Raw genomic sequence first — 21,246 nt, 5'->3', positions numbered from 1 at the left:
ACTATTGTTTCAACTAATTTGCCCAGTACTGACGTTAGACTTACCGGTCTGTAATTGCCAGGATCACCTCTAGAGCCCTTCTTAAATATTGGCATTACATTAGCTATCTTCCAGTCATTGGGTACAAAAAGAAAAGGAGTACTTGTGGCACCTTAGAGACTAACAAATTTATCTGAGCATAAGCTTTTGTGAGCTACAGCTCACTTCATCGGATGCATCCAATGAAGTGAGCTGTAGCTCACGAAAGCTTATACTCAAATAAATTTGTTAGTCTCTAAGATGCCACAAGTACTCCTTTTCTTTTTGCGGATACAGACTAACACGGCTGCTACTCTGAAACCTGTCATTGAGTACAGCAGCTGATTTAAAGGACAGGTTATAAACCATAGTTAATAGTTCCACAATTTCAAATTTGAGTTTTTTCAGAACTCTTGGGTGAATGCCATCTGGTCCTGGTGACTTGTTACGGTTAAGTTTCTCAATCAATTCCAAAACCTCCTCTAGTGACACTTCAATCTGTGACAATTCCTTAGATTTGTCACCTACAAAAGACGGCTCAGATTTGGGAATTTCCCTAACATCCTCAGCCGTGAAGACTGAAGCAAAGAATTCATTTAGTTTCTCTGCGATGACTTTATCGTCTTTAAGTGCTCCTTTTGTATCTCGATCGCCCAGGGGCCCCACTGGTTGTTTAGCAGGCTTCCTGCTTCTGATGTACTTAAAAAACATTTTATTACCTTTTGAGTTTTTGGCTAGCTGTTCCTCAAACTCCTTTTTGGCCCTTCTTATTACATTTTTACCTTTAATTTGGCAGTGTTTATGCTCCTTTCTATTTACCTCACTATGATTTGACTTCCACTTTTTAAAAGACGCCTTTTTATCTCTCACTGCTTCTTTTACAGGATTGTTAAGCCATGGTGGCTCTTTTTTTAGTTATTTTACTGTGTTTTTTAATTGGGGTATACATTTAAGTTGAGCCTCTATTATGGTGTCTTTGAAAAGTGTCCATGCAGCTTTCAGGGATTTCACTCTAGTCACTGTACCTTTTAATTTCTGTTTAACTAACCTCCTCATTTTTGCATAGTTCCCCTTTCTCAAATTAAACGCCACAGTGTTGGGCTGTTGAGGTGTTCGTCCCATGACAGGAATGTTAAATGTTATTATATTATGGTCACTATTTCCAAGCAGTCCTGTTATAGTTACCTCTTTGACCAGATCCTGCGCTCCACTCAGGACTAGATCGAGAGTTGCCTCTCACCTTGTGGGTTCCTGTACCAGTTGCTCTGAGAATCAGTCATTTAAAGTATCAAGAAATTTTGTCTCTGCATTTCGTCCTGAGGTGACATGTACCCAGTCAATATGGGGATAATTGAAATCCCACACTATTACTGAGTTTTTTATTTTGATAGCCTCTCTAATCTCCCTTAGCATTTCATTGTCACTACCACTGTCCTGGTCAGGTGGTTGATAATAGATCCCTACTGTTATATTCTTATTAGAGCATGGAATTACTATCCATAGAGATTCTATGGAACATGTGGATTCATTTAAGATTTTTATTTCATTTGATTGTATATTTTCTTTCACATATAGTGCCACTCCCCTGCCCACACGACCTGTTCTGTCCTTCCGATATATTTTGTACCCCGGAATGATTGTGTCCCATTGACTGTCCTCACTCCACCAGGTTTCTGTGATGTCTTTTATATCAATATTCTCCTTTAACACGAGGCACTCTAGTTCACCCATCTTATTATTTAGACTTCTAGCATTTGTGTACAAGCACTTTAAAAACCTGTCACTGTTTATTTGTCTGCCTGTTTCTGATGTGTCAAATTCTTTATGTGAATCTTTCTCATCTGATCTGGCCCATACTTTATCATCTTCCATCTCCTCCTCCTGACTAAAACCTGGAGAATCTCTATCAATAGACTCTCCTCTAAGAGAAGTCTCTGTTCGATCCACATGCGCCTCTGCAGCAGTCGGCTTTCCCCCATCTCTTAGTTTAAACTAGAGATGGGAGAAAGCCGTTCTCTTCTCCCTCAAACTTCTCTGTTCTTTCTCCCATGCCACCCCATCCCCCATCGTAATCCCCTTTTAAATGCACACTTACACCTACCTCTGCTGGGATGCCTGTCAATCGCTACCGTGTGGTGTCGAATGGCTAGCTGAAGCTTCTATTTTACTGATAAACTGTTCATTTGTTACCTCATCTTCTCACCCACCCCACATTCGACAGTCTCTCTTTCCCATCTATTGCCTCCTCTCTGGCATGTCGATGGGGAGTACCCTTGGGGAAGGACTAACTTCTTTGCTATTTGTCTGTACAGGCCCTAGCACAGTGGGACCCTGAGTTTGATTATAGTGTTCCAGGTGCTACTGTAATAGAAATAAAATAAAAGAAGATAGGCAAGGGGCAAATTCTGGAACAGGCAGGTGGAAAATGAGGACTTCTGTCTTAATTAAATGAAATAGACGATTTCTGGAAGTTACTGAAATCCCCAATGCTACATTTGGATGAAATATTCCCTGGAGATTATAATGACAGTTCTCTGTGTAACATAAAAGCATAATATTTATCTGTTTAGGGATATCTTATTAGCATGCAATGTGCAAGCTAATGGGCTTTTCTTCCCTGTGTGAATTCTTAGCATCTGTTGTTGAAAACCCCAAACATCTCAAACACGATCTACAAAAACAGCTTGGAAAAACAATGATTCATGAACACAAATATCGCTGAGAAATCCACTATGCCAAAATGAAAGACCCTTAAGTGACTTGCACTTAGATGGAGGCGCTCAGGACAATGCCTAGGGAGCACAACATGGAATAGCATGACAGTGTGTCCAAAAGGCCCAATCCTACAAGCCTTACTCAAGCTAGTAGTCCCACTGATTTAGACTCACTGCCCTGCAGTAACAGGGGCAGCTGGGCCCCAGAGGAGATTCACCCACAGCAAAGGCAAGTTGTGATGGCACTGCTGCCCTCCCACAATGATTCTACCAAACAGAGGGCTGCTTTAAGTTATGACTAGGGTTTCATAGTAGCAGCACATGCTACAGCTGCACAGGTGAGGCACTGGATGAATATATCCTCTGGCCATCATGGTCATGTTTTTCACCAACCAGCACTGCCCACTAATGGGGTTGCATTGGCTCCTTCTGGGATTTGTGGCTGAGCAGGAATTGCAAGCACCTTAAACCTGCTGCCTTGCACCCAGCACAGACCAGCCATAATACAGGGCAGAATCTAGCCAGAGGACAATTTGTTTTTACCAAATGTGAGGTGGCTTGCATCAGATGTTTGTAAGAAAAGGGACTTATTTTTTTCCTAAGTGTTATTCATGTTTTGATAAGAAAGGGATTTTTTTTCTAAGTGTTAATCATACCCTTAAAAGATTTCTTATCCTTTTTTGCCATGTCTTAGCACAAGAAATAAATTTGTCCCAGAAACTTCAAATTAAGTTTCTCAATTATTAATAGTTTTTTGTTAATTTGTTTATTGACTACAGCATTATATGGATTTTACCACCAAGTTACTAATATGCACTTGACATTTTACCTCTAGTTTAATGTAAGTTGGTGTTTTCTGTGGTGTTGGGTTTTTTTTAATCGCTGGAAATTTACAGTCTGTTTCATTTAGAACACTGAGGAGTAGATTCGTTAAAAAGGATTCTGAGCACTGACACACTGGGTAAAAGAGAGGCATACAAACCTACCGGCACCGGAAAACATTGATGGAATATAGGGAAGACAATTAGGCTCTGTTAAGGCCACTGTTCAGCGAAGTATTCACGCATGTGCCTAACTTTAAGCACGTGAATAGTCCCACTTACATCAAGCCAATGTTCTAGTTCCATTGACTGCAATGGGACTTCTAACATGCTTAAAGTTAGGCACATGTGTAAGCAGCTTAAGGAACTAAGGCCTAAACATGTCAAAATGAATGGTTAAAGCACAATAAATGAGAACATATGGGACAAATGACATCTCCAAGAAGGGACTTTGGTGGCTCTAGTGACTTGTATAACATTTTAGTTCCCCGCAAGAACAGCATAGTGCAACTCTATATGTTACTCATTGCAAAGCATTTTAGTCTCCATCTCATTGTTCAGAACCAATACTTAAAAATTGCTTTTAGTTTCCAATTTGGTTTATTTGGTCAAAATAAGTGAGATTTGCCAGCACACTTTGATTTCATATAGTTAAAGTCAGTGTTTTGCCACTGATGTCCAAGGAAGCATTAGTAGGCCACTACATGTATCTACTAGAAAGAACATCTGATCAGGTTTGGTCTGATTCACCCAGCTCCATGCTTCATGTAGTCAACGCAAAGTTACTAACATGCCATTTGAAACTGAACTGAATGGTGCAGGAATACCATTCATTTCAAAAAGACATTCTGTAGTCAAATAAAAGTACAATACAGTATGATGCTACATATCTCGATACTGCATACCAAGAATAGTATGGCTGTCAATACAGTTTATGAGAGGAGGTAAAAATAATCCATTTATTTAAAATGTTTCTCCCTGGAATATTCCAAAACTATTCCAGGGAGCAACATTTTAAATAAATGGATTATTTTTACCTCCTCTCATAAACTGTATTGACAGCCATACTATTCTTGGTGTGTGTGTATATATATATATTATTTATGAGGGTTTCAGGGGTTCAACAGCCATACAGTTTTACTCTAGCATACCCCAGGGCAACACAAATGATATACTGCAAAACACTAAATCTAAAATAGCAGACACTATATTAGTTCAATGTGCAGTGACAAGGTTTTCTAAGATACGGTATTAAAAGTTTCATACAACCAAATGATGAGAGGCAGCATGGTCTAGTGAAGAGAGCCCTAGAGTAGGCATCAGAAGATCTAAGTTCTATGGCTCTGCCACTGTGTGACCTTGGGCGTGTCATTTCCCCTTGGTTTCCTAAGCCACCCTTTGGGTGGCTTGTCCATTTAGATTACAAGCTTTTGGAGCAGGGGCTGTCTCATATGGTGTATTCACAGAGTGCTGAGCACAATGGTGGCCCCTATCTCAGTATAGTGGCCTTTAGAGGATACTGTAATGCAAACCACCACAACAATGGAGGTGCCTGTTTTGATAGAACAGGAGGCTTATTCTAGGTGGCTAGAGTGCATCTCCAAAAGCCAGCTTCTGTATGTCACTTTGTAGCTCATTTAGATTAATAGACTCCTTTAAACCAAGTACATATTCATAGTCTACACTGAAGAAGTATGATGAGAAATATGTTGGTGTCAAACTATACACATTACTATAATGTTGTAAACGAATGTTGCTGCTTTTGCTCGGAGAGACATGACCAATTATTTCTATTGTAGAGGCCACTTTGTGATTTAAAAAAAAAAAAAAAAATCGAGGAGAACTGTATAAAGACTATAATGGAAATGCAATTTTACTGCTCTATTGTCAGGAGATAATGAGGTGGTGTCAACATGAATTACCGTGTAATCACCATAGTTTCCAAAGGTGCTGCCGTGAGCTTGCCATGTCATTACTGTGGAAGAGCATGCACTGCAAGCAATTAACTAATGTCAGCACTGTATGTTATAATCATGTTAAGGATATGACCTAAATTGATAAAAGCAAGGAAATTAAGAGACAAAGATGATGTGGCCCTGTCTCAGGGGGACCACAGAACAATGGGTGGCTTTATTCACCATTTCTACCCAGGGATTTTCATCATATTAGAAAACCTATTAATACACTTTATCTACAATGATGTCAAAAATGTGTTAGCTGGTCAGGTCATAGTTAACCCTGGGGCACTGCAGGGTTAGCGATGATCAGCTAACATGATTTTAAACATGACTTGTCCTTGTCCATCCTAAAGGTGAAATCAAGTTTAATACCATGTTAGTTAATGTGTTCTAACATGAGGCATTTTTCTTGTATAGACAAGGCCTCAATGCTCCTCTCAGTAGAGCCTGACTTACTAGGGAGGGTTCATGGAGGAGACCTGGGGCAAGGTTTTAAACTCCTCAGATCACCGTGAACTACATGGAAAGGAAGCATTAATGCTAAGGGGATGTCCAGCCATTTTTCCCCAGCCTTGGCAATATGGATCCTTAGGAGCTCTGCTAACATTGTCTCCTCTGCTTGGGCAATGCCAATCTCTGCAAAGGGGTTGGAGCAGGACTTAATGTAACTATGAGCATCAGCAACTTCTGCTTAAATAGCCACTGGAATATCGTTGGGGGGTCTGAGAGAATCTTGCCACAGAGAACACCTGCCCCCTGGCATCAGACTTCCCTGTTTCTGACATGCTTCCTCCCATTCCTGAACTGCACAATCCCATCTACACAGAGGGGTTTCTGCAAGCTCCCAGGCAGCAGAACTGTGAAATGGTCTCTTCTGTTTTTCCACATGTTTGCTCCTTTCCAGCCATGTAAGTGGAAAGAAAATTCTTTCCATAGACCCTCTACTGTAGCTCCTGGATTCAGAATTTCCTTCTTTTTGTGGGAAGGGCAGACCTTTACTGGAATTTCAGGATAGTCCTCAGTATTTACTGTACATCTAAGATAGTTCATTTGTACACATGTGAATATGCCATGAATGTCTCCTGTTGTATTTCTCAGGGGATCTACTACAGAATGGGAATTCTGCTGCATTTGAGCAAAAAAATAACCACACGTTTTAATATATTAGTCAATTGGATAATGCAGAAAAGAGCTCTAGGGCCAGATTTGTAAAGGTATTTAGGTTTAGATTACAGTGGGAGTTAGCCCTTAATAAATCTGGCCCTTAGTGCTTTTCAGTACTATGCCAGACATATTAATATTACTATACAGAGTACTAGAAATAATCTACATCAGAGAACATGGAAAGAAGCATACCCTGAGGTAGAACAATAGCTGTATACTGTGTCACGACCACACACAACATTCAGAGGACATATGTTTTTCAGCTTACCCAAATCTGTAGCTTAATCCTTTTTTCATTTTTGAAAACTGTTTTGACTTTGAAATCGATCCCGACCGTGCTTACAAATGCAGATGTAAAGGAATCGTCAGCATAACGGAACAAAAAGGAGGTTTTCCCGACACTGCTGTTGCCAATGATGAGCAATTTGAACATGTAATCAAAGTTCTGGTCAGACGTGTCTTTCTGGCCATATCTGGAATCTTGAGCAGATGCCATCTGTAAATCAAAATAAAAAGGATTTTTATGGTCTTTTGTACTTTATAAATCAGAGACCTTTATATTTTATTGGACTCCTCGGCAATAGATATCAATGAATTCAAGGACAAGTTCACAGAGACCCTAAGTCCTTCTTATGATGCTGGTATCCATGGCAATAATTCCCACTGCAAAAGATAATGGCAAAAAACTTACAGTATCAGGAAGATGGTACATCAGGGCTAAATATAACTGTTGATCAGTATCAAGAAAACAAAACAAAAAGAAAAGAAACCCCAACAAAAGGACCAGGTCAATTTCTGAATATAGTACAAAAAAAAACAAAAAACAAAACAACAACTCTTTTCACAGAATGTTAAGAATGTGACAGCATATTACCATAAAAATACAGAAATTAATCCTGGAGAAAAGTACTATATGTTTCTGTATATAAGAGGGGAAAATAAGGAAGCAATTTAAGTGGGTTTTTTTGGTGTGTAACTATGCAACGTAGAACACAGGGGTATATTCACTCCTTAATTTTGCAATCCTTGCTTGTGTCATTTTGTGCCATAATCTTAATCTATTTTAGATCCGAAGAAACTGCAGGACCCATTTGATGTAGAAAGGTCACAGTCTTTCGTAATAGCTAGATTCCTACCCAAAGCATTTTGCCACTACCCTTTTCATTATCACAATGTCTCTCACCCACTTGGTAAATACTTTTGACAAAGTGTCTCTTCCTTTTGTTCCCTTTCAGTCTCTCCTTCTATATGCAGTAATAGAATTTTGGACACAATATTAATGAAGTACAGTGTTCATACAGGTTTCAGAGTAACAGCCGTGTTAGTCTGTATTCACAAAAAAGAAAAGGAGTACTTGTGGCACCTGAGAGACTAACCAATTTATTTGAGCATGAGCTTTCGTGAGCTACAGCTCACTTCATCGGATGCATACTGTGGAAGCTGCAGAAAACATTATATACACACAGAGACCATGAAACAATACCTCCTCCCACCCCACTCTCCTGCTGGTAATAGCTTATCTAAAGTGATCATCAAGTTGGGCCATTTCCAGCACAAATCCAGGTTTTCTCACCCTCCGCCCCCCCTACACACAAACTCACTCTCCTGCTGGTAATAGCCCATCCAAAGTGACCACTCTCTTCACAATGTGTATGATAATCAAGGTGGGCCATTTCCTGCACAAATCCAGGTTCTCTCACCCCCTCACCCCCCTCCAAAAAACCACACACACAAACTCAGCAGGAGAGTGAGTTTGTGTGTGTGGTTTTTTGGAGGGGGGTGAGGGGGTGAGAGAACCTGGATTTGTGCAGGAAATGGCCCACCTTGATTATCATACACATTGTGAAGAGAGTGGTCACTTTGGATGGGCTATTACCAGCAGGAGAGTGAGTTTGTGTGTGGGGGGGGCGGAGGGTGAGAAAACCTGGATTTGTGCTGGAAATGGCCCAACTTGATGATCACTTTAGATAAGCTATTACCAGCAGGAGAGTGGGGTGGGAGGAGGTATTGTTTCATGGTCTCTGTGTGTATATAATGTCTTCTGCAGCTTCCACAGTATGCATCCGATGAAGTGAGCTGTAGCTCACGAAAGCTCATGCTCAAATAAATTGGTTAGTCTCTAAGGTGCCACAAGTACTCCTTTTCTTTTAGTGTTCATACAGTACAATATTACAGGTGACAAGGGCCTATGTTTTCAAAGAGGGGTCCCTAAAATTAGGCTCATAAATCCACATTTAGACAACTGAATAAATGGGAGTTACAGACCATCAGCACCTCTGAAAATCAGTCCACTTTTATTGATGAGCCTAATTATAGATTTAGGAACTTACAATTAGGCATCCAGGTTTGAAAAATTTTGGCTTACATGACCATTCAGACAGACTCAAAATCTTAAATCTTTAGTTAAGAATGTGAATGAATTACTTACACATTCAGAAGCAACTACATAGTCCATTGTATTATCAGCAGAAAGTCTAAACTAAATTGTTTATTTGCAGCACCTTTACAAAAATATTACAACATTTTACAGTAATAGTTCAGTACTCTACAGTTTCCAATTGTGCCACTGTAGTGTTCTGGAAATGTTCTGTAAAATAAATTCAGCAAATAGTAATTCTTTCAACAGAGGAATCAAAAGATATTTCAGATATTACTGTCCTGACCTTGAAAGGGTCACTGTCAGGCTTCTTGACTTCCAAACATACTTGTTTGAAAAGTTGTTTTCAATATAGTGGTTTGAATGTGACAGGATTGCTAATTCTACAGAACAGACTACTCTGATGCCTCGCATCAGTCTCCCACTGACATCTCTGTCCACATTCTAGAACATAAGTGATGTACATATTCACAGGTTTGCACGTGGGTCACGTAAGACATCAGAATTATCTTTACTCCTGTTCTTAACTTCCCACTGAAATATGACTGACTGGAAAAAGGAAAAATCCTCCTTGGCTTTTAATGTATCAGCCTGAATGTGTATTTGCACCTGTGCCCTCTACTGGACAGAATCAGAATTACTTAAAAACTTGTAATTGTCACCCCCTTTATTGGATGGCCTAAAGAGAGGATATAGAAAACTCTAATGATTTTATCAAAAGTCTTGAGTCTTTCTCTTAAGGCCCCAAGTCTTGGAGTTAGGTGATTACATGAGAATCCAGCTTTCATATATAAAGAGGTACACTTCTGGAAAAACATGATCAGAGTGTAGCCTAGAGGCTCTAACACCAAAAAGCAAAGAAAAACACTGTTATACATTTATCATTATTTACAGGGCTTAAATTCAACCGCAGCTGTCCGGAGGGGAGCTCTGGTAAATATTTTCAAATCCCCTGGAGTTTTCATAGCATATTGGAAGTGGGGAGGGGGGAAGAGGGCCCCTCCAGGAAATACTCTATGAGAGTTTAAGCCCTGATTATTTAGAATCTGATGAGTTTTAAGCCAATCACATTACTCTGGGGGCCTGATATGATTTTTGAATGCTTGGATTTGGCAATACAAATTACAGTATACATACATTGTGATTTCAGACAGGAAGGAAAGTCAGCAAACCCTGATGTTGACTGCTTATGGCAAATTTAAAGACACTTAAGTCAAAATTCACAAACTTGTGTGCCTAGAGTTAGGCACCTGAATCCACATGTAGACACTTCTGTAGGATGGCTGGATCCACAACCTTGCCTAAAGATGCAGGGCTCTCTGTTGACCCACCCTGTTAGCAGGACTCAGATATGTGCACAAAGCTGCTGAGAAAATTCTGCTGACTCACTTTGAAAAGTATGCTTTGTCAACTTCACCAGGGTATTAAAGAGGCAACCGGGGCACCGGGGCTACGGTTTCCTGTAGGATCTCCTACTAACCAGGCTTTGGGAGAAAACAGAACATGAATTTCAGCCTAAGTTATCACTACAAAAAACTCCAGCAAAGGAACCTTATATAGCATGTGTAGATCTGTCGCACAGTGGGAATGCCACTGGCTCACAGGTACCTAACTGCCTGATTTTCAGAGCAGCTGAGCACCCGCTGCTCCCATTAACCAAGGTTCTTGACTAAATGTAAATGTCAGCATCTAACTTTAGGCATGTAAGTTTGAAAATACTGGCTTTAATACTTATAAAACTTAGTTTGCAGGTGTGTCATGATGAGACTTAATTAGGTAATGTTTAATGGCGTTAAGATGAAAAGCAGTAATTATGACTAACAGCACACATCAATAATCTTTCTGATTTCTTTAATAAACACAAACAAACCTTTACACTTTCATGCCTCCGCCTTATCTTAAGCAACTAGATTTCTTAGTAAACACATGCAAAAAAGGAAAATCAGATGTTGTTTATCTATTTAATTATAGCTTTATGCTCATTTACAGCTTTTAGCTGTAAGTAGTTTACAAGAATATCAAGCCGTCACCATTGAAAAAACCATCTGACAAAGCATAAGATATGGCCTATATGATGTCAATTCACCTTGGATACTCTGTTCCACACAAAATCCAAAAAAAGCATCACATCTGGCTCCATCTATTGCTGGAATACCAATTGGAATAAACTGAACCCAATGGTCACTAATTCTAGATCCACAGAAGAGGCATTTTCTTTCTTGACTTTATCACCTGAGAATTGTCGTCCCCACCCCCCACTTAAAGGTATATAGATGTGTTGAGTTGCTCAGTATCGGGGCCGAAGGTCAGGGATCAATCCGAGGCCAGGCCAGGCGAAACTGCAGAGTCAGAGTCCATTAACAAATTGAGAGCAAGAGGCGAGAACTGAGGTCAAGCTGGGACAGGGTCTTTCACTAGGGTCAGCAATGGTTTTAAGCCAGAGACAGTAAACCAGGATCAGGAGCCAAGCCTAGGTTCAGAGTCAGGGATCAAGGCAAGTTGCAGCAAGGAACACCAAGCAGGGTATAAGGCAGAAGCACACCGGAGGTCTGCATTACTGAGACAACTCCCAGGAATGGATTCCTGGTTTATATACAGTGTGCCAGCCAATCAGGGAATCATGGAGGGCTGTTGCTCATGCCCCTTTGCTTGGGATTTCCTGGACAGCTTAGTCTCTCAATTCCTTTTGGTGGCAATCATACCTGGGCCCCTGGAAGGAAGCAGAGCTGCCATCAAACCCTCCAGACCCCAGTTCTCAGCCCGTGGGTTCTTACAGTGGTTGAGTAATACAAGTTCTGGAGGAGCGACATTCCACTAGAGAATCAGAAGCCTGGAGCATGGGCGGCAGGTGGAGCCCCACTCTGGGAAGGCTAGCCCTCAGCTTCGCCCCTTACATCCATGGCCTCAGCCACGAAACCCCCTGTGGCCCCAATACACACACATGGCCAGAGAGCCCTCCTCCCCGGCCAGGGTGGCCAAAGCCCCGAGCGGAGAAGCCCTCCGCCTGGAGGAGCCTGGGGCTGGCTGCAGCTATGCCTCCCCTCCCCGGACCCAACCTGCCCTTCCACCCAAGGGAAAAGCATCTGTAGAAGACGCTTTTTGATATGCCCCATGCAGGTTCCGGGGTGGCTGAGGGGATAGTATTTGCCTCCTCAGCTGCCCCAGAACCTGCATGGGGCATAATAAAGTGAAAACTTCACCGCCAAACCTCGCAACTGGGGGTCCGGCGGCCATGGCAGCACGGGGAGAGGCAGAGCCTCCCCTGGCCTATTATACCTACCACCCAGGGCCTGGAGTACAAGTACTATATATCAGACAGAGCACTGGGCAAACTGGACATATCCATACTAGAATTACACCCCTCTTTTTATTTCTGGAGATTAAGAGTATGCATACTTATTCTAGCTATGAGTGTGGAAGGCAAAAGATGTAAATGACTAATTTCCTACTTCTGAGCTTGGCAAATCTGTGGGAAGCATGGGAGGATTACAGAGAATGATACACAGTGCTCCCCTTAATTAATTGCATACTGCTGGGAATTTATGCTCCCAAAAATCTCTGAAGTACAAAATATCCCATTTCTCGAAGTACGACTACACCCCATGAAATACATTTTCTCTCTCCTAGAAGTGGTTCCCTTGCTGTTAGGGTTCAGCCACATTAGCAGAGGCGTTTGAAGGCATAGCTACTGCCTGTGTTGCTCATGGGGCACTGTTCTGTGGATAATCAAAGAACTTCCATTTCCAGGGATGTTTATTCAGTGCCAAATACACCAATAGGAAGAAAAAAAGACAAAGAAGATAGTGGCTGTAGCAAATTTGTCTGTTTTCAAAACTTCAACATGCCAAACAGCCTAGTGCATTGGTGGGCAACCTGCAGCCCGCAGGCCACATGCGGCCCATCAGGGTAATCTGATTGCAGGCCGTGAGACATTTTGCTGATGTTAACCATCTGCAGGCATGGCCCCCCACAGCTCCCAGTGGCCACGGTTCACCGTTCTCAGCCAATGGGAGCTGCGGGAAGCAGTGGGCCGCAGGGACGTGGTACCTTTAGGTACATCTCTTCCTAGAGTATGGGCTTAGACCATTCAAAGTATGTCATCAGATATCAGACATCAGATAAATTTTACTTTTAGCAACACATAAAGAGCTTCTCATGATCACAAGTCGACACTTGGTTATTCACAACAACTATGTACAAAATAAGTTATTTCCTATAGGGTTCTGAGATGGGGCGTTGTCCCTCACTGGTATGTAAGGGGTTAAAGCCACCCTGGCAAGGCTGCGCGGGAGGCAGCCAATGAAGAAAAGGCTTATAGTGCCAGCCAATCAGGAGAAGCTTTATTGTAACAGCCAATCAGGGCCAGGCTGGCCCATATAAGAAGGGGATGCTGAGCAGAGGAGGGGGCAGTCATTCCCTAAAGGGTGAGGGAGGAGGACTGACTACTTAGAAGGCCAGAGTTCCATGGACAGAGCAGTGCTGGGGAGGGGAGGGTCGGCAGCGTAGGAGAAAGCTCCAGACTGAGGCCCTGGTACAAGGGTGGAGAAGGGCTAGGATTGTGGGGAAGTGGCCCAGGGAAGGAGATGGCAGAGTTGGAGGAGGTGCAGTATGTGGCTGCTAGCTATAGGGTCCCTGGGTCAGGACCTGGAGTAGGGGGTGGGCCTGGGTTCCCCTTGCCCCCACTTGCCACTAAGGGGAGTGGCTGGTGAATGGACTGCAGTTTGCTATTAAAACAAGCGGCTAGAATCAGGACTGCTGTTTGCCAGTGAGGCAAGCAATTGGACTAAAGACATCAGTTCCTCGGAAGGGGGGAAGGACTGACTGGGACACTACTGGAGGCCTGTGTCCAGAAGAGGATGCCATGGTCCAGGAAGAGATATGGGTCCTAGAGGTGGATGTGAGAGTGACAATGGGCAAGACACCACTAGATGAAGGCACTCCAGAGAAATGAGAGCTAATTCCCAGGATGGCCAGCAGGAGGTGCCATGGTGGTGAGTTAACTGTTCACTGAACAGCTTAATATTCAGCAGATACTTTTAGATCCACCAGAGTAAGAAGCACATGAATAAAAAAGGTGGCTTCATATGCTTCCCTTTCTGTAAAATAGAATGAAAATCTGCTACTTTCTCTTTTGCACTTAGATGGCACCTTCCATCTAAGCTTCTCAATTTTTAAAAATATTGAAATACTAATGGCATAACAGTGCTTGAGCACTAGGTGCTTTTTTTGGTCCAACAGGGCTAAACCCCCTGATAATCAACTGGCTCCAGCCCTTAAGCAGGAATAGAGACTCCCAGGAGTCCATAGGCTGCCCCAGGTTAAGGGCCAGAGAGCAGCCAACAGTCTATAGTCCCTAGGCCCTTTAAACAGGGGCTGAGTAAACCCAGTAGTCTATGGGTCCTCGACTCTTTAAGCAGGGGCACAGCAAACTCTGGAGCCAATCAGCTCTGAAGCCTGTAGAACAAGGGCAGAACAAACCCAGGAGTCAGTTAGCTCTGAATGCAGAGGCAGAGCAAACACCCACAAGTCATTTAGGCTCCAAGTCCTTGATGCGGGGACAGAGCAAACACCCAGGAGTCAACTGGCTCTGAGCCTTTGATGCAGGGACAGAGCAAACACAATAGTCAATTAGCTCTGAACACAGAGGCAGAACAAATCCAGCAGTCAATTAGCCCTGGGCCCTTGGTGCAGGCATAGAGCAAAAGCCCCAGGGGTCAGCTGTCCTAGCTCCGGGGGACGGCTGATGAACGCAGGCCTCTTCACCTGGCGAGGGGCAGTTGCCATCCCAGGGGTGGGGTGGGGCCTGGGCCCACTCTACTCCACCAGGCCCCAACCCAGGGCCATAACAGTGGCAGAGTGGTCCGTTAACGGGGATCCATCTGCAACACGCCGACCATGCTTCAGGGAGTGCTACAGCTAGACTGAAGTCGGCTGTCCCTGAGCCACCTCCTCTCCTCCCCTCCGGGTGTACCTGGAACCATGGGGCATCTTCCATCTCAGGTAGGTGGCCAGCGGCAGTCCTGGCGGGTCCGCAAAAGACACCATGTTCCCATCAGGTAGGGTGTCGCTGGGCTTGTCAGCAGTCGGGAGCTAGCAGAATCCATCTGCCTTCCTGGTGTCTCAGCCCCAACTGAGCTGGAGGCCCTGCCCTTTATATTTCCTGTTAACCACTTCCGGTGGGAGGGGCAACACAGGTCTGGCTAGGCCCACTTGGGCAGAGAGGGTGGTTCCTCCCCCTCTGGCTTGAAGGGAGGCCACAACCTCAGTATACAGGGCATAAGCAAGCATAAACAGTAGGCATAATCCTATGCACTGCATGGAAGTAAGTCTCAAATCATATGGGCATCTGTTTTCTTATTCCTACAAATACAAAGTAAAAGTGTGATGGCATGGGCTGAGAACAGAGTCATAGATTCCAAGGCTAGAAGGGACCATTGTGATCATCTAGTCTGACCTCCTATGTAAGTGTATAACACAGGCCATAGAACTTCCACAAAATGATTCCTTTTGAACTACAGCCTCTCTTAAAAAAAAAAAAAAAAAAAAAAAAAAAAATCCAACCTTGATTTTAAAATGCGCAGTGACTGAGAATCCACCACAAGCTTTGGTAAATTGTTTATTGTTTAATTACCCCCCATAGGGAAAAAAAATTATACCTTATTTCCAGTCTAAATTTTGTCTAGTTCAACGTCTAGACCTTGGATTTTATTACTCTGTACCTTTCTCTGTCAAACTGAAAAGCCCATTATCAACTATTTGTTCCCATTTGGTACTTATAGACTGCAGTCAAGTCACTCCTTAGCCTTCTCTTTCTTAAGCTAACAGATTGAGCTCCTTGACTCCATTACTATAAGGCATGTTTTCTAATTCTTTAATCATTCTTGTGACTCTTCTCTGAACCCTCTCCAATTTATCAACATCCTTCTTGAATTGTGGACAACAGAACTGGACACAGATTCCAGCAGGCGATCGCACCAGTGCCAAATGATTCCCCTGTTTATGCATCCAAAGATTGCGTTAGCGCTTTGGGCCATATCACACTGGGAGCTCATGTTCAGCTGATTATCCTCCATGACCCCCAAATATTTTTCAGTCACTGCCTCCCAGAATAGAGTCCCCTATTCTGAAAGTATAGCTTACATTGTTTGTTCCTAGATACACACATTTACATTTTGGCTTTATTAAAATGCATATTGTTTGCTTGTGCCCAGCACACCAAGCAATCTAGATCATGCTGTACAAATGACCTGTCCTCTTCATTATCTACCACTTCCCAAATTTTTGTCATCTGCAAACTTTATCAGTGATGATTTTATGTTCTCTTCCAGGTCTCTGATAAAAATGTTAAATAATATAGGGTCAAGAACCAATCCCTGAATGAGGGTGCTTGAAGAGATATGGGTTTACGTGCGACACTCACTATGCTAACGAGGTACTTAGTAATGTTCCTTTGTTTGGCCTTACAGGACCCTACTCCTAAACAAAATTGATGGCTGTGCAACAATGTTCTCATTAAGGCAGGACTGAGTTTGCCTGAACTCTTTGTGATGCTTATCACTTCATCTAGCCTTTATATGCACAGAACACTCTGCACTTGTGCCATACAGAATGAAGCCCCCATGCAAAACAGGATGAAAAGGGTAACATTGCTGATTGGCCAGGACATGTCCGGGCTCATTCCTTTATATATTTTACAAATATTTTCTTTTATATAATTATAAAAAATATTTTCTTAAGAGAAAAGCAAAGCCTACTATTGTGAGTAGGAAGAATCCCGTTTCTCCCCCTCGCAAGGACAGACACTAGTTGGTTTCTTCAGTTATGATTTATAGAATGTTTCAAAGAACAGCATTTCCTTTCTATATATATATAATGACATCCTATGATTCAAGAATTACTACTACTATTTACTACAAAGAAACAGCCTCCCACTCACCCCATTGACATGATAATTCCTCACACCTGAAAGCATGCGGTGGTTCCTTTACTTTTTCTATTAATAGTCAGGCATATTCATAGTTAGAACAATGGTAAAAACAGTTTCAGCAATGAGAAATAATAGGCCAAGTTCAGACATGACTTACAGTCTGGGCGGTCCCAGTCTAATGGGAATATATGGAATGTAAATCACTGCTCAATCTAGCCTTTATGTGCAAGCTCAATCTCTTTTCTAAAATGGCTAAAATGTGACCAGGAGACTCATACACAAGATCCCTTCATGCCCTCTATGGCGGGCTGACATAATCATGATGAGAAGGATGGTCTTGTGTTTAAAGCATAGACCTGGAAATCAGGAGTTCTGGGTTCTATTCCTCACTCTAACACAGACTGCCTATTTGACCTTAACCTCTTTGTGGCTTTGCTTCCCCAGGGGTCAAATGGAGATAACAATACTTAGCAATATCAGAGGATGCTTACCTGCCTCTGAGGTGTTTTGGGGTTTCATTCATTAATGTAGGTACAGCACAGTGACTGCTATAGATGGAAGGTACTATTAGAACTGCGAAGTACTATTAGACGGGTGACCTTAATATATGTTTTCTCCAGCAAAGCAGCCAAGTTTGCAAGTACCTGCCTCTGTTTGCACCTCCTGCCAACAAATCATGGGGGGCAGCCTCACAATCTTTGTAAGAGGCTCCACTAATGTTGTTTAAGACAGAGACATTCTGAGGAGCAGTCTAGTCCATAGCACAGAAATGCATGCCTGCATCCTCAGCAAGAAACCCACCCTTGCAACTAAGCATTCTGTGTACAATATGTGAACATACCCCTAGCCAGTCAGGCAGTCAAGATCCCACAATGTCATTTAAAATGTGTGGAAAATTGCACATGTATCTCTCCAGGAACAACATTTCCTGTGTTAACAGAAAGTTAAATAAATTTGGAAGGATCAGATAGTTTTGCTGAATGCTAAGAGACATGTGGCCATGTTAACTGCTGTACTTTTATGGCTTTTGTTTGGCTTTATTCATCAGTTTTGTAGCAGCCTCAAAAGAGCGTGGAAATAGCATTTCCTTTCCCCTTCTGCTGTTGTCCTTCATTTTATTTTGATGTATTTCTAATGTAGTAGAAGCCAGCATAGCCTTGTTCGGTTTGCTTTTGTATGAGTACAACCATCACTGGTGGCAGCAGGATGTGAAAAGCTCTGAGGAAAATATGCTTATTTCCTTCCTTGGTAGAGATAAATTCACACATTGCTTTTACTGACTCCCTCTTAACCCCCTTCTCTCTGCAGCTCAACCAGCTTCAATAGGTCCATTGTTCTGATCTCATGATCTGCCATGTCCCTGGTAAGGACTCGGCAGATCTGGCATTCCCTGTCAAGCCAATTGCCATCTTCTGATCTCACTTGCTCTGAGGCCTCCTGAGGTCAGGTGTGACCCAGAATGCATTGCATGCCTCTAATTCCAGCAGGGTACAGGATCATACAAACCCTGAATGCAGCAGCCAGTCCAGGGGGGGAAAAATGTCTGAACTATTGAGACCTTCCAGTTGAATTTGCAGAATATCAGGAAAGCTAGAGAGAACTGTTGGGAGATACGATGAAAATACTTTAGTAGGGCTTTTGATACTGTCTCACATGACCTTCTCATAAAAAACCCAGGGAAATACAACCTAGATGGAGCTACTATAAGGTGGGTGCATAAATGGTTGCAAAATTGTTCCCAGAGAGTGGTTATCAGTGATTCAGTCATGCTGGAAGGGCATAATGAGTGGGGTCCCGCACGGATTAGTTCTGGGTCCAGATCTGTTCAATGTCTTCGTGAATGGTTTAGATAATGGCAGAGACAGTACACTTATAAAGTTTGCGGATGGCATGAAGCTGGGAGGGGTTGCAAGTGCTTTGAAAGATAGGATTAAATTTCAGAATGATCTGGAGAAATGGTCGGAAGTAAATAGGATGAAATTCAATAAGGACAGATGCAAAGTACTCCACTTAGGAAGGTACAATCAGTTGCACACATACAAAATGGGGAAATGACTGCCTAGGAAGGAGTACTGTGGAAAGTGATCTGGGAGTCATAGTGGATCACAAGTTAAATATGAGTCAACAGTGTAACTCTGTTGCAAAAAAAGCAAACATCATTCTGGGATGTATTAGCAGGAGTATAGTAAGTAAGACATGAGAAGTAATTCTTCCGCTCTACTCCACACTGATTAGGCCTCAACTGGAATATTGTGTCCAGTTCTGGGTGCCACATTTCAGGAAAGATGTGGACAAACTGGAGAAAGTACAAAGAGCAACAAATGATTAAAGGTCTAGAAAACATGACCTGTGAGGGAAGATTGAAAAAACTGGGTTTGTTTAGTCTGGAGAAGAGAAGACGGAGAGGGGACATAACAGTTTTCAAGTACATAAAAGGTTGTTACAAGGAGGAGGGAGAAAAATTGTTGTTAATGTCTGAGGATAGGACAAGAAGCAATGGGCTTAAATTGCAGCAAGGGCATTTTAGGTTGGACATCAGGAAAAACTTCCTGTCAGAGTGGTTAAGCACTGGAATAAATTGCCTAGGGAGATGGTGGAATCTCCACCATTGGGGATTTTTAAGAGCAGGGACAAAGACCTGTCAGGGATGGTCTACATAATACTTAGTCCTGCCTTGAGTGCAGGGGACTGGACTAAATGACCTCTCAAGGTCCCTTCCAGTTCTATAATATTTGAAAAGAGGTTAGCACTTCTATTTCTTCCAAATCTGTTTATTCATCACTAATATAACAGTCTACCCCTTGCATCACATTCCCAAATCTAAGCCAATATGATTCTAACCAGGCAAAACTGCTTTTCAAGCCTTTATTCCCACTCCTTAATCAGCTACATAAATCAGGATTGAACAATGTATGCTTATTCACCTCCTACAATCCATGTCTGCATGCATACAGCCACCTCACATGCCAGCCACACTGCTTTTATGTGGCACAGTGAACAGAATTCAGCACTATTGCTTCCAAAACCACAATCCTCCACCTAGCTGTTAGTAATAAGACATCTATTTTCTTTTTAAACTTGTGACTAAAATGGTAATAAAAAAATCACCACAAACTCCTGAGTACATCTGATTCCATCGGGCAGAGGGCAGTGATGTATGTGCCCATAGGTATATTGCATATAGTTTTATACACAAGCATTGAGAATCCTTCCTCTCCAGGCATCTTAGACCTCGTTGGCCCAAAGACAAATAGACTGTTTGGGATTTAAACAAGGATCCTGTGCATGCAAAAAAGATCAGTACCACTGAGATGGCCCATTATCTCATCTTTTATTATATTTTCAGATTATGTTTTTAATTATGAGTTGATTTGTAAAGGAAAACCTAGTTCTTATGCTGCCTGGTGACTTGGTTTTCTTCTTGATCAATAGACACAATTCATCTTTCTTCCTGTTTCTTTGAAACTGAGATATTTTAGCAATAGAGAATTACATTTACTCTAACAGACTGTTTTATAAAGCTGTGGAGCTTAAATAAAGAGAGATATCATGTGTTTAAGACAAAACCTGGTAACAACGTCTTCCTTTACAGATAAAATAAGTAAAGCGGGCAATTAGCTCAGTCAATCCAAAATCTCATTTGGACAAGGACTACGAACTGTACTAAATTAGAGTTAGAAAAAGAAATGTATCTTTAGAAGACCCCACAGCAGAACTGTATTTTGCTTGAAGATTTAATAAAAATAGTTTTTAGACGTGGTGGTGGAAGGAAGCATTTGAATTGAAGCCTCTAAATGGAAATGACAACTAATCTGAATTAATCTGCCTGATTGCATTTTCATATCTTGGAGAAACCCAGATGCTGTTCAATTATAGTTTTGGATGAGATATGCTGAAATGTACATTATTTGTCCTTTCACCAACCTTTAAGAAAAAAAAATTACCCCTCTTTATAGCTCCTTTTTGTCATTTTTATACTAAGGCACTGTTTTTGATAACAATGGACAATTATAATTTCTGTAACAATCTCATTTGCCTGCTCATATAAACATCAAGATGTGACTTTAACATAATATGACAAATATATGTTTATAGATCCTGGATTTTTATTTCTTTATAATTGTCTTTAGTTTTGTACAATCATTTTGTTGCTATATTTTTAACAAGCTTTTGCCCAATAAATCCAACATCTGTGATACATAACTAATCCAATAGGAACCTAACATTCACTTTCTTCCACTGACAAGCAAAATCTTCTATTTTCATT

At 41.9% G+C, this 21,246-nt stretch overlaps 1 protein-coding gene across 2 annotated transcripts in view; it reads right to left on the bottom strand.

Moving 5' to 3' along the window:
- RAB3C (RAB3C, member RAS oncogene family) overlaps positions 1-21,246 on the bottom strand; it is a 200,540-nt gene that overhangs the window by 176,436 nt on the left and 2,858 nt on the right. For both annotated transcript variants that reach the window (XM_074952574.1, XM_074952573.1), the window contains exon 2: positions 6,944-7,171. In XM_074952574.1, the coding sequence (XP_074808675.1) occupies positions 6,944-7,171 (228 nt within the window). The remainder of the gene's footprint in view (positions 1-6,943; positions 7,172-21,246) is intronic.

The sequence above is a fragment of the Natator depressus genome, chromosome 5 (genome assembly GCF_965152275.1).
Source record: "Natator depressus isolate rNatDep1 chromosome 5, rNatDep2.hap1, whole genome shotgun sequence".
In the NCBI taxonomy this organism is placed as follows: Eukaryota; Metazoa; Chordata; order Testudines; family Cheloniidae; genus Natator; species Natator depressus.
This window is presented reverse-complemented; position numbering and strand designations above follow the sequence as displayed.